At 39.1% G+C, this 14448-nt stretch overlaps 1 protein-coding gene across 1 annotated transcript in view; it reads right to left on the bottom strand.

The window, feature by feature from the left end:
• bcas3 (BCAS3 microtubule associated cell migration factor) overlaps positions 1 to 14448 on the bottom strand; it is a 486530-nt gene that overhangs the window by 459517 nt on the left and 12565 nt on the right. The window contains exons 6-7 of the mRNA XM_084716803.1: positions 5536 to 5617; positions 195 to 267 (exon numbers count right to left, since the gene is read on the bottom strand). Coding sequence (XP_084572929.1) covers positions 195 to 267; positions 5536 to 5617 — 155 coding nt within the window. The remainder of the gene's footprint in view (positions 1 to 194; positions 268 to 5535; positions 5618 to 14448) is intronic.

The raw sequence follows: 14448 nt of genomic DNA, 5'->3' as shown, positions 1-14448 counted from the left end.
CATTCAAGTCAAATATAATTGCAGGAGTAGTTATTCACAGTTGGTTGATAGTGAGCTAATCAGTGACTGCTATAGCTGCAGTGATCGGCTGGAATCTTACAGTAGCATGTGGAAGAACACAGCAGAGGATTTTAACCACTAAAACCTGCTGAGAGAGGAGGTGACGTCAGCTTTGTCATGATGAGTGAACTCACCCCGAGGACCCTGTGCTCTTGCAAACCCCCAGCAGGGGCCTCTTGTCAGCAAAACTGTCCGTCTTCAGAGGACCTGAGGAGGAAGAGGAGTCATAGAATTAGGCAGATGAGAAACAGAATGATCTGCACACAACAAAGAGGGACATTCTTTAAACGAACATGTGAGGCCTCTAGTGCTGCCCACCCTCATTCAACAGGCAGCCTATTACCATGACAGGAAACGTGCTGATTACATTACTACTGTTGCCCTGTAATTCAATTATGGTCACAAAACATTTTTGATGAATGGAGATTTTTTTTTCTCCAAAATCAGGCCTTATTTTGCAAGTTAGTGGACCAGCCAACACGTGGAACCCACATACAGTAAAGATGTCGGTGTTCCACCTTTTTCTGGTCTTCCTCTGTGTGAGCTTTTCAAAGGAAGCTGTGATGTAATAAAACAATGTGACAGAATTGAAATTAGCTGGACAAATCTCCTGAACGTAGCAAAAGAGTTTGTTTGTTTTGGGGGTTCGGGGTGGAATTACAGCATGGTAAAAACCCGGCAGGCATATTTGTAAAAAAAAAAATGAAGAGAAAACATGTTGCATTAAGTGGACTGATCCCATATTTTCCCTGATTGTCTCCTTCTTGAAGACGGATGGCGGATCAGGGGATTGAGGGGATGGGGTTGCTTAGATTGAAGAAGATGTTACCCTTTAGAGGACTGTAATTTGAGGCTTGACAGTAATCAGCCTGAGTTCCTGTGGTATGGCGTGAGAGCAAATGTGCCTTCCATACGAGCCTTTAACACTCCCGACAAGGTCCTTTCTTCTTTCATGTTTCTGTCATCGGACATCATTCCCAGTCAAGATATTGAGCCGTAACATAAATATGACTCTCGGAGACTTAGTGAAATAGCACATTTACTAAAATAAACTTTCTGGGGAAAAAATGCAACATTTAATGAAAAGACAGACTTTGATTTGATTACTACCATAATGGACAGCAATTGAAGCAAATACTGCCTTCCATGTGGACTTCTGCAGGTTTTAATGTAACAGAGGGGATGGGAGCATGTTTAGATAATACTATAACATGGTCTGAACCATTACAGACAACACGCTTATTGTTAAGCACTTTCCCAAGTGTAGCTCTACAGAAACTGGCCTCCACTAAAAACGAGCACAAAGAGCTACAGAACACATGTTATTATATATATTCACATTTCCTCAATGCTCATTTGTTATCAATCAAGGGAACAGTGTTGCCTCATTTTCCAAGACAACGGAAGAGCATAGGTTGTAAACTCCAGAGAGGATGTGGATAAACGCATTTACTCCCTTTGGAAAACCAGTGCTTTCCTCTCTATTCTAGGAAAGAGGAACCTTGCCTTATTATAATCAACACCTATTTTCGGGTCTTTCTAAGTCCGCCCACCCACGGCCTCGCATCCCAGACAATTGGCCTTTTAATGGCTCACCACAGTGCAACACTGTTTGCGCCCTAGCAGATTGCAATCAGTGTCCTTCTCTCCAGTAGTACAATTCATATTTATTTTCTGCTGAGAGAATTGCTCCCCTCATGTGTTGGGGCTATCTGCTGCTTCTTATTACTGTGGTTTGCTTTCATCCACTTCCAGCGCTCTTCAAATGCTGCCATTGTATGTTGTTGAAATCCGCCAAAAGACCGGAACACGGGCGGAGAACAAAAAGCCGATTTTCTCACCAAAAAAAAAAAAAAAAAGGCTGCAACCCAGCAGGGCTATATGGCAGCTTTCACAGCACTGATTGACACCTGCAGAGATGAAATTTAAACGTCATGTCTGGGAAGGATCAAATCAGTGAAACAACTAAAGCACCATAGCTTTGAGCATATAGACACTGGTATGGACAGTGTCTGAAAACGACAGTGGAACCAGGGAAATATTTTGTTTGTCTCACATTAGACATCATTATAAATAAAATGAAATTGTTGATACTCTGATTAATATGACACCAAAGTGCAGACACAGGATTGAGAAAAGCTTCATTTTAAGATATTACTTCACACAATTGTCTTAAGTCAATTGTTTCTTTAAAAAGAAGTTGAAATCTGAAAAGTTGCCCTTAGAAACAGTTTGGGAAAGTGATGCACTTTAAAAAAGCAGGTGATTGGATAAACCATTTGCCAATGAGATCAAACACAGGCTAACTTCAACCAATCAGATCAACATTTCCTTGGATGCTTCTCACTGTCATCACACCTAAAACCTTGACAGTAGCTGCCAGTAGTCCCTCCTACGACACTGATTTTGGTGTAGACATGAACAAATAAGGTAAGGTCGTAAGGTCAAGCAATAATATGGCTACTCAAAACATCACAATACCATCAATATCAACAATATTATTTTCAGTGAGAGATTTAACAAATGCTGCAAAAATCATGGCAAACATTGCTGTTTGAGGTGTTATTTAGGGATGGGAACACAAGTACAATGATTTTCTGCCTGGGTAATGGGTTCTGCCTAAGGTCTCATATTCTCCAGTTTTTTAAAGTGTTGACACACTTTAAGGCAACATTGTCCAAAAGTAGCAATTCTCACTGTCAAATCCATCCTCTCAAAACAATTCCTAGCAATGCACATTTAACGATTCACTCTGTGAAAAACTGTTTTTGTCTAACAATTAAACTGGGTTGGCACTTTCTGGCTGGGGGTAGGATTATCATGAGCAACCAAAAGGAAAGATCTGCCATTGTAGCAGAGATTTTCAGCCAAGCTAAAAGCTGAGATTCCCCATATGTAGCCAGTTTATCCAACTAAAAAAATAAATTTGGAAAGTTTGCTATGGCTTGTTTTGGAGGTACAAGGGGCTGCAGGTGGGTGTTAAATCATATTTGGCAACCCACCAGATCCTGCAACCCACTTTGTTTGACAAAGTACTCTTTGTATATGAAATATATTTAATAAAGTACAACATATACTCATGAATTAATGTAGAAGCACCATTTTAATTTGTCAGCCTGATCTAAGTACATCTTCAAACACTGCAGGTCACATAATCTAACGGGTTACCAAATATAGTGTAACACCAGGTGAGATCACAGTCAGTCATGATACAGTCATGTCTTACTGATGTCAGACAACAGTGTTCATTTAGTAGGCAACAGTAGTGTTCTGAAGTAGTTGTTGTGCTTCTTTTTCCTTCTTTTTTTATTGCAAGTTGCAACCAGCATAACTGCGCATTACTGACACCTACTGTGTCAGGGTGTGGCATGCTTGAAGTTAGTGTTGCCAGGGAACCAGAGGCGTTTACTGCTACGTAATGACTTGGCTCTCTACCATCTGGAAAGGCAAACCAGTTGTTAGATGGTTCGCTAGTTGAACCTAGGAACACCAGCCCAAGACCAGCACGAGGTGCTTGTTGGTCAAAAAAGGGTCTTTCGGGGATGCTCCCATAGCTCAGTTGGTAGAGCGTTCGCCCCATGTACTGAGGCTGTTGGTCCTCTGCAGCGGTCGCTGGTTTGATTCCCGCCTGTGACCCATTTGCTGCATGTCATTCCCCCTCTCTCTGCCCCCTTTCCTGTCATATTTTCAACTGTCCCTATCCAAAATAAAGGCAAAAAGCCCAAAAAATTGTCTTTTTTTAAAAAAAGGGGTCTTTCTGAACTCTTTAGCAGGGTTTTATGAGACACAGAACACACAGAGGTTGTCTGCATGTCATCCTCAGAATATACACTCTATCATGGCATAATAACAATGACAGGATTCACCATGATGCATGTTTAAGTTTTTGTTTGCTCAATGCTCATTTTTGGTCAGGTTTTCTAGCTACCATGTTTGTCACACTGTCACGGCAACCAAATTATGTCCATAATACAATAATGATGTGATGTTTATCGGAGCAGACGTGACTTTAAAATTAGTCAGGTTTCTATCCAAGTTCAGCACAAATTTCCAAAACCGGCAAAATAAAATGTGAATGAATTATAACTGATTTGATTTACTTTGCTGTTGCATTTTGTTTTTATCAACAGAAAACTTAAGCATCTCGGCCAAGCATGAAAAAACTTTTCTATGATATTTTTATAGTTTTAATTTGGGGTATTTCCATTCAGTTGCTGGATGCGTAAATAGAGAATGTGTAGAAAATCACACAGACGGAAACAAATTTAATGACTCCTTTAAAGGTCAAAGGAACATGGAGCAAGTAACATGATAGAGAAGGAAAAACTTAAGAGAAGAATAGGATGGAACACAAATACTCGTATTGTCTTACATATCATTCATTTGTTATAGTCAGTCCACTCCACGGGTTAATTAATGGCGATCTGTTGTGCGCAACATACTTTATTAATGTTTTGGGAGTCTATAACCATATTGGGGGACCATCAGATACAGTATGAGGAGGACAAATCCTTGGAAAAGATGTGGAAGAGGTTACAATTAACAAATGTAAACCTAGAATGAAAATAGCATCCATAACATGAACGTTTACCTAAACAAAATACTAAAGAATCCTAAAGACAAGATTTAGAGGGGTTAGAGAGAGATTGCTAACAGAACAGTGAAGGTACAGTCAGAAGTTTCCAGCAGAGCTTTGGCAGCGAGGACGCACTGACTTCAGAGGCTTGCCACCGCTGACTGAGAGTAGGCCAACACTAATCGTAGATTGACTTTAACATTAGGATGAGGCAGCATGGAGCACTCTTTAATTTTAATGATGTAGCACCACTAAGAGTGCCCACAACCCCAAACTGCATTAGGATGTGCCATACGAAATTTAATTTTAAGTGTCGACCTTGAATGCTGAAATCAAGTTAACCAAAGTGGGTTTTTTCCAGGACAGACAGTTTAAAGTCATCCTGAAAAAAATAAAAAACACTTCACAGGACTTACAAAGAGAACATGTTCTTCTGCCATATCCCTTCCACGTTGGAGGATTAGAACGATAAAAAATAAAGCTGGGGCTTATGTATAGTTCGAGGTATAGTTCTTGTTGTGCTGTGTTGGAGCTGCACAGTTGCAAAACAGATGCTGTGAAGTGGCCCTCAAAGGAATAGCTTGACATTTTGTGCAATACAGTCATTAAAACCACAACTTGTCATTTTTATACTTGGCTTTCTATAGAGTAAACAAACCAGACATAAGATGTTAATGAGCTTTAGAGGTGCTGGTAGGTGGATTTTTTGACAAAGCCAGGCTAACTGTAAGGCTAGAAAACCCTGGAGGGTGCAGCAGTAAGAGTCTCATGGTACATTAAAAGTTACCAATTTAAAACAATGCTGATAAACTGATCAAAGCCTCATTTGAAGTTAGAATATGAAGCGTGTGCTTTGAAGCGTCATATTGGGTCGAGGTTAAAGTGCTGAAGATACTCACTGATATGAGGAGCTGGCAGGATGCGAGCAGCTCGCACAGGACCGTGGCGCACCGAGAACAGCTCCTGGGCTTCACCTGCCAACTGAAAGAAAAGATTTGACACATTTTACTCTCAGTAACGCAAACTGACATTGGAGTTAAAGCACCAATGTGTAGGATTTAGTCGCATCCACTGGTGACGCTGTAGACTGCAACCAACTGAAAACCGCTGGTCTCACCCTCCCTCCTTTTCAAGTGTTCAGGAGAAACTACAGTGGCCATGAAACTCATAAGAATGTGAAAGGCGTTCTTTAGGGCGAGTGCTCGGTTTGTCCATTCTGGGCTACTGTAGGAACACAGCAGTGCAACACAAAGAGGATGCACGGCCTCTGTAGGCTGCAACTAATGATTATTTTCATTGTCAATTTCAACTTGTCATCTGAGAAATAGGTCCAAGCATGGAGCACACTGACGTACATCTGAACCCAACGTTCAGTCCATCTACTTTAGATAAAACCTTCTGCTCATTTATTTTATCTTTTTATTAAATTGAATTATTTTTCTTTATTTTAAAAACTTAAAAGGCCACCTTTGTGAGATGATTGAGCAAAATGATCAAGTTGCTCCATTAATTCGGCCAAAATAAGTTTGTCATGGAGAGGACATTAGAGCTAACAAGGCTAACTAACTCTTTAGCTAGCTCAAAAATAATGTTTTTGTTAACTTTTTTTTAGCTAATGTTAACTAGAAAACAATGACACTCTTTGTTACCTTTTTTTGCTTATGTTAGCTAGCAAAGAATGTAACTTTCTGTTAACTTTTTAGCTAACGTTAGCTAGCAAGTAATGTAATGTTTTAACTTTTTAACTAAGATCAGCTGTTTTTCATGTCTTTCATGTTTGGTCCCTAAATGGTGGAAAAAAATAAAAGAATCAGTGTGTCCAAAAGTCCAAGATGACATCCTCAGAGACCAGAGAGAAATCAGAAAATATTCACATCTAGAAAGCTAAAATCAGATCATTTTGACTTTTTTTCTTAAAAAAAAAAAAAGACCCAAAGCAATTAATCAATTATCAAAATAGCTAGCAATTAATTTAATAATTGATTAATAAGTATTCAACTAATCATTACAGGTCTATTGTAGATATAAAGTGCTCATTTTAAGATAATGATAAATCTTACACACTAGATTTTTAATACGTAAACCTTAGGACAAGTATGCTTTTTTTAATCCTTCATCACCATGAAGGATTTAAACCGAGGGAGATTTCTGCAGAACAACAACAGCACATGGACAAAAAGGTATTTGTTCACACTGTAAGAAAAATAATCTATTCCAACTGTGTGAAACTGGTTTGTTCATAGAAAGAGATAGGGGGGATCGGGGGGGAGGGAGGGAGGGAGGATGGGGAACAAGGGCGGCCTGGTGGTTGAAGTTGCAGCCAAACCGAGTAAAATCTACTGAGCACGGAATAAAAGGCCCAGTGGCATCGCAATGCAAACGAGCTGCCTACACTTACTGTGACACAGCCAACAGGGTTAATGCCAAGTGGACAGAAGCCCATCATGTCTCTGTCCCAGTGGGACTGTAAAGCATAGGAAACACTGTAACCAGAGTTTCCAACAGATCTTACTCTCTCCAAGACCACCTTCTGTTTTGACTGCAGGATCACGAGGGGATAAAGATGAGAAGCCTAACAAAATGTTCAAATTATGCACCTTTGCTTGCAGACTTAATGTTGGATGATGTCGGACATGTTCAACAGGTTTTCATGAGATGTTGTGAATTATGTTGTGGCTCCACCCACTATTCAGATTTATACTTCAGTTACTGATTTCCTCTGTTCCCCAAAATTCCCTTTGACCACTCCGTGAACTTTCTGCTGTCAAGGTAGCAAGTCGACTCCTGAACATTTGAGCGGGTCTATGATTGTGTGGCCACACCCATCGCTAAAAACATGTGGCTGCACTGCATTCTGGTCAACTACATCTTCCCTCCAGGAAGTTAACACAAATTCAACCAAACAACCAAATAATTCATGTACCTCTCACTGTCTTATTTATTTTACTTTTTTTTTGTATTATTATTTTTTCACAAGTACCGAAAAGAATACAGGATTTGCCATTGTTATTGACATTTATCGGTGCTTTTTGCACTTTTATATTATATTTTTGTGTTTTTTTGCTGTTTTTAGCACCGGACCTAAAAAGGTTTTGCTTCTTTGTGGAATATCCCCCAGGTGCACTTCATTTACAAATAAAACATATTTTCCTGGAATTTTTATAATCCTGAGCCTTTTTGGTAAAATTGCTTCTAACAGAGTGTGGTTTTATTTTGAAACCTGAAAACCATACAAATATGAGCTCATGTTTCATTTGGTCAGGCAGATATGTCTGGGCATCCATAGAGACAGATTTCCCCCTGGCCTAAATCTAGTCAGGCCAATGACAACAGTTTGTTTCATATGAAGCTGGTTTGAGGTTTGATATGACGGCTGACAGAGGAGCCAGTGACGTCACATTTGAGCGCAACACACCAGACTCACGAAACTCTGATCTGTCAACCTAGGCAGTGCTGATCAAATATGAATCAAGGTTAACTTACTGCATTTCTTGCCTCAAATGCTTTCAGAAAAATATTTTAGTGCACTGTTTATCTGTAATTTGAGAAAGTTTGTCACAATGCCCATATTTTTCCTACTTGAAAACAGTCCCTTTCATAAATGTGGATTAGTCTGGCAATATCAGCTACGAATACTGATGTAGAAATGTGCATTTCCACCTCTACAATGACAGATGTTCCCCTTATAACATTTTTGCAATTTGACAGTGCAAAATCAGGTATCTAGAAGATGACAGACACTAAATTTTTTTAATCATGAGAAGATATTTTTAGAGCATTGTTGAGGGTTTCGTGAAAAACTGGGTGTAAGGTTTAATTTTGTCTTAAGACAAAGCATACAACAACTTTGCTTTCATAAAAAAAATACAATCAAAATTAATTATCTTAATTAGAAAATATCTGATCCAAGTAGAAGACAACCAAACTCTGACCAAGCATTCAATGCCAACTTAAGAACTTAACTTTTTAAATACTCTGTGCTATACACACCTGACAATAAGAATTAGTTTCACTTCGTCGTTCACTCTGACGTCTACTTGACAACACATTTTGGTCAGTATCCAAAAGTACTGAAGCTTGATACTCAGACCTATTAAAGGGATAGTTCACCCAAAAATGAAAATTTACTCAATATCTACTCATCCTCATGCTGACTGAGGGTCAGGTTTATTTTGTTGGTCCACAAAACACTGCTGGAGTTTCACAGGAAAACAGTGTTACAGAATCTCACAAACAATGGAAGTGAATGGTGACCAATTTTCAAACGGAAAAAAACAACTGTCTCCTCAAGTCTCCTCAAGTCCCAACAAGCTGTTTGTACACCGTCACAACACACACATACACAGTTCAGACAGTGTGCATGTCCATGTGAATGTGGATCTACAGTGAAGATTTGGGCTAAAAACGTGGTGTAAGTAACATTTTTTAGTCAACGTGGCATGTTGGGGCTTAAGGAGACTTGCATTACACCAGACCAGCAGCGTGGAGGCATTTTACATTTTTATTCTGGTGTTTTTTTACATTTGAAAACTGGTCACCATTCACTTCCATTGTTTGGGAGATTCTGCAATGCTGTTTTCCTGAGAAACTCCAGCAGAGTTTTGTGGACTAAAAAACAAAACGTGACCTTCACTCGGCATGAGGGTGAATAATATAATGACTGAATTTTGATTACTGTGTAGCCTATTATTTAAGTGTTCTAAAATACACAACTGTACATAAAAATGAACAGAAAAAAGAAAAGTACATTAGCGGTAGCTGTTTGTTCAAGTGTTTGACTGTTTTACAGCTGATGATCAGTCTAAAAGCTGTGTGTTTTTATCTAAAACTTTTATTCATTAGCCCACTTCAGTGATCAAACAAGTGCATTCCAGCACATTCACACAGGCTTGAAATGACATTTAGGGATAAACGTTAAAGGTTTCCCCTATTAGAGAGGATTTTAAAGTTTGCTGCATTTCTGTGGTCTTTATTACTGGGAAATGCAGCCACAGTGTAAAGCACTTTAATGGATATGCTGTATGTGTGTGTGCCTGGCCCAGTTTAGGCTTCATGTGTTCATACGTGATGGCAGTATATTAGGTCAATGGCCTGTGTGGCTCTTGGCAGTGTCTGGCGTGTGTAATGGCACATTGTTCTAAGCGCAGAATGCCCCACTTTTGTCATTCTTTTATGCGTTAAATTACAGTGAAACCTGCATTATCACTTTACTAGTGCTTTAATCTGTTTGTTTTAAGTCTTTAAACCCATCTGAGGGGATGATCGCTCTTTTGCGCAATTAGTAGCCTTTTCAAAGTGGCGGATTTGGAGCTGTGTTTTTATTCAAAGTGCTTGAGGCCCAGCGGTGGTAGATTAACACTGGAGACATGAGCAGGTTATACGAGCACTGATAGCAGGAATAAAAAGGAGGTTGGCAGCAGGGTAGGATTCCTGTACAGGCAAATGGACCTGCGAGGGGGAATAATGGAATTTGCTGGATTAAAATGAGGAGGGGAGGGCCGGAGGTTAATGCGCCGGGTTATTGTGCATTACCCCGCCGCTCATCCTCGCCTTACATGGCTCTGTGTGACATCCACTGCCATCAACAACATTCCCACCATTACATTAGTGGCCCCGTGTATGCAATATGCCAAATTGCTTTTTCAAAGTTGTTTTCCCTGCCTACAGTTATTCATTATATTCATTTCATTTGTGGCTCGGATGTTTTTGTGGAATCACAGTGTCTGCTCTTCTGTTTTAATCTCCCAAATGTAATGCCATAAGCTGTGAACAGATATCTGGGCCATATTCACAAGTGAGTGTGCTCGCTAACACAGTGCTGGACATATTGGAGGTTTGGAGGGAGCAGGTGCTTCAGGGATCGTGTAGTAACAGGTGCTTGTTCACAGGCTTCCATAGCGTGCAGCACTAAAACGATAAGAGTGCACGAGCCCACAGTGATGCAATGCTACTTTTGATGTTGAGCTGCTAAACAAACTAAAATAAACTTTTTTTATGCAAGTTGTCTAAGGATACAAAAATGAACTCACATATTATTTCACTCACAGTCAGCTGACTTGGTGACAACTACAGATGATACTGAGTGAAGATCACTCGTTGTTGTAATAATTTATTTACTGATTGTGAAACTATGAAATCAAATGGAGTAATATATTTCATAATAAAAGAATTAAGCACACTATGCTCAGAGTGGGAGGTAACTAAGTAGAAATACTTTATACTTAAGATTTTTTTTAAGTGTCTGTAGTTTACTTCAGTATTTTTTGGCAACTTTTTACTTTTACTCCTAAATTTTAAAACACAAATATCTGTACTTTCTACTCTTTACATTTTCAAAACAGACTCATTACTTGAGTTTTAATGTATTTTAGAGGAATTATTGATTATATTTATTTTGCATCATTGTGTGCTGCCTCCCAACATCAAGACTGATTTCAACCTAAGTGGATGGGACAGTCACACAGAGAAAAGACAATTCACTGGTGTATCCATCAGGGCACATCACACATGCCCGGCATAATCAGATGAAAATTTAAAGACAAAGACAAGTAACAAGATAAAAATGGCATTAAAAATATTAGACAAAAAAGATGTAAAAAGACTACAAAACTACAGAAAGACATACGACAAAAAGAAAACAATACAAAAGATGCAACAGGACAAAAAAGATGGAGACAAACAACATAAAAGACAATGAGTCAAAAGACATAGCAAGATGAAAAACAACGATAAAGATGCAACAAGACAAAAAACTACTGTAAAAGATGCAATCAGACAAAAAGACCTGACAAGATGAAAAACAACAGAAAAGACATAACAAGACAAAAACAACATAAAAGGCAGCAACTTTTAACCTTTATATTTTGAGTACATTTCAAAGCCTGAGTAAAGAAGATGAATCAGTACTTGTACTTTAACCAGAGTCTTTTTACACAAATATCTGTATCTCTACTCGAGTAACGAATGTGTGTACTTTTGTCACCTCTGACTATGTTGTGTTGCTGCATGGTCATGTGTTTAATGCGTAAGCTATTTTTACTCATTTGTATCCCCTTTTTTTAAAAATCAATGGTGGCACTGATGACGTGTCATTAAATACTCATGTGACCTCTCCAGTCAAACCGTTTACCCCACATACAGTAGAACATTCTCACTGTTTGGAACTTATAGAAAATCTAAGGTGAGTAAAGTGGCATGGAAAGGAAGGATTCATTTAGGAAAGTTGATGTTAACACTATAGGGTAAGTAGCAGCAATCAGTTAGTTCTGATACCTGCACTGAAAATCACACCAGTAACCACTGAAGCTTTTTACACCCAACATGTCATCATGGTACCCTCTACCTGACATGGCTTGGGAACTGGACCAAGTCCAGCATGGACCAGTTGGTACAGAGTGTGGACTGCTAGCTGGAGAGGTTCCAGGTGCTGACATCTCTGCAAAACACTGAAAGCATGTCTGTAGGTCCTGTGTGTGCATTTCACTGGGATGGAAATCATTAACTAGTTCCAGTTAACAACTTGGTTACGAGCTTACCAGTTCCTCTTACTGATTACAATATGTTGCACAATGCAAAACAATGATGACAAACTTGTGCATCTATACTCCTGGAAATTTACAACTATGACAAGTCATGATGGAGAGGAAAGTAATGCATGGCTTAATTTAACAAAGAAAGACAACGACAGTGCCCATTTTAATGCCCCCCCCCCCCCCCCCCCTTAAAGAATATTCTTAAAGAATACGCTCCCCCCACTGTCCAGTAAAAGACTTACATTAGAGTCTGTGTCAGCTCCACACAATCAAAAAACACCTTTCTGATGTTCTACAATCCTTGAGGGAGAGATGGATCTCAATTTCTCAGCTACGAATCACCTGAAGTTGGTACAGGTACTGATCTACATTCTGTTCAAACCCATAAACCGGTTTTCTTAACATTTTTACAGAAAACAATCAAGATTGGGGAGGATTAAAGAATCAGAGGAGGGGACCCAAGCTTCTACAAATACATTGCTGGCTTGAACTGCTTAGAACATGCACCTCAGGGTCTATACAGACTCAAGTCATATATTGAGATCACTCAGATAAAACTCACTAATCTATCAGCTGGCAGATTTCACTGACTGATATTGACCAATCATTAATATATGTATATGTCTATATGCTGTCTAATATGCAGCAATATGAGAAGTTTCTGTTCGTTTGTTTTTTCACAGAACATAATGTAGATAGTTTTTATTTATTTAAAGTTACATAGGCAGCATTTTATGTAAAGTTGGTCCCATTCCTGGTAATATACATGTATATGTAAGTATATATACATAACTAATTACGAATAAATGTATATATTGTTCTGTTTTATTTTATTTTATCACTCATTCTTGAGAAATGGGAAACTGTATTTCAAGGGGTGTTTGATTTTTACTTTTCAATCCTGCTGGAAAATATATGATGATGATCACAGCAAAGTCGTAGTGAGCAGCCATTTTATTTTTTTTTAAAGTTGCTCAAAGTTCTCTTATGCTAATCAAAATATTAAGTTTTAAACCATAATTCTTATTTAGTTTTGATGTAGAAGGCTACAGAGTTAACACGTTTTGTTGAGGAACATCTGATAGAAATATTATTTCATGAATTTGTTTAAAAATTGAAAATTTACCAGAGCTTGAGCAGTATACGAGCCTTTTTTTTTAAACAACCAGGAAGTGAAACAAGGGTCCTTAAGTTATACCTAACTTTTTATGCCTGATTAAATCATATTTTTGTAAAACTTAATTTAACAAAATTTTGGTCAATAAAGTTTACTGTTAATCTGTAAAATATAAAGTCTCCATTACATATCCTTGTCACAAGTGTTGGTTGATTTGATGTTTTGACATGTGTTTGATGAGTCATTGCAAAAATGTGTGTTCATGTGCTGCACACATTACACACATCAAGTATATATAAAGAATATTGGCTGACCCTATGTGAATGTTTTTACTCCATAATATCAGTATCGGCCCCAAAACTCCAGTATCAGTCAGGCTCTCCTCTCAAGTCTCAGGCAGGATTATGTACTTGTAATACAGCTCCAGGACTCCAGCACATCCACTGACACTTGCCGCAGACACTTTTCTTCCAAGCAGGTCATTTCATCTCAACACGTATGCAGACAGACAATTAGTCCACAACAGTCTGCCTCTTATCAGGCAGCGGTGGATGACACCTCTCCAGTGTGAGGCGACAGTAATCTACATCACCTAAACAGCTCTGTCAGCATCCATACAACCAGTCACGAGTCTCCATCTCAGCAGTGTGTGTACACGTGTATGTTCGCACTCTGCCGGGGCCATTACAGAGGGTGTTGGCTTAGCAACTGTCACAAACACTTCACAGCCACTCAAGAGCCAGAGACCGAGGCACCTTCAGTGCTTACTTAAAACCCTGCGAAAAAACACAACCCAGAAACATCCCATAAACTTTGAAAACTGAAAGAAAAACAATGAGGGAGGACAGCGTGTGATAACAGGCCGGCTGCGCTGTGTGAATCAGAATCGGTGTCATGTTCAGCTGAAACTGAAAGGGCACAGGAGCCTCACCGAGCTTTTATTTTTACTGGGTGTGTGTAGTGTGGCTAAAACAGCTGTAATCCTCTGCTCCACCATAATAACTGCAACCCAAAAAAAAATAAAAAATCTGCTAGCAGCACAGGAGTTGCCACATCACAGTGGCCGATGTGTGCGCTCACGGGTGAAGCACGAGTGTGTCCCCTTACCCACGGCCTGTGGATGTTTATAAAGAGACTGATTAAGGACTTTGGTGTGTTTAGAT

Source organism: Lutjanus erythropterus, chromosome 4 (genome assembly GCF_056507025.1).
Source record: "Lutjanus erythropterus isolate fLutEry1 chromosome 4, fLutEry1.hap2, whole genome shotgun sequence".
Classification (NCBI taxonomy): Eukaryota; Metazoa; Chordata; class Actinopteri; order Lutjaniformes; family Lutjanidae; genus Lutjanus; species Lutjanus erythropterus.
The sequence above is the reverse complement of the archived record's forward strand: the minus strand, read 5'-3'. Positions and strand labels throughout refer to the sequence as shown.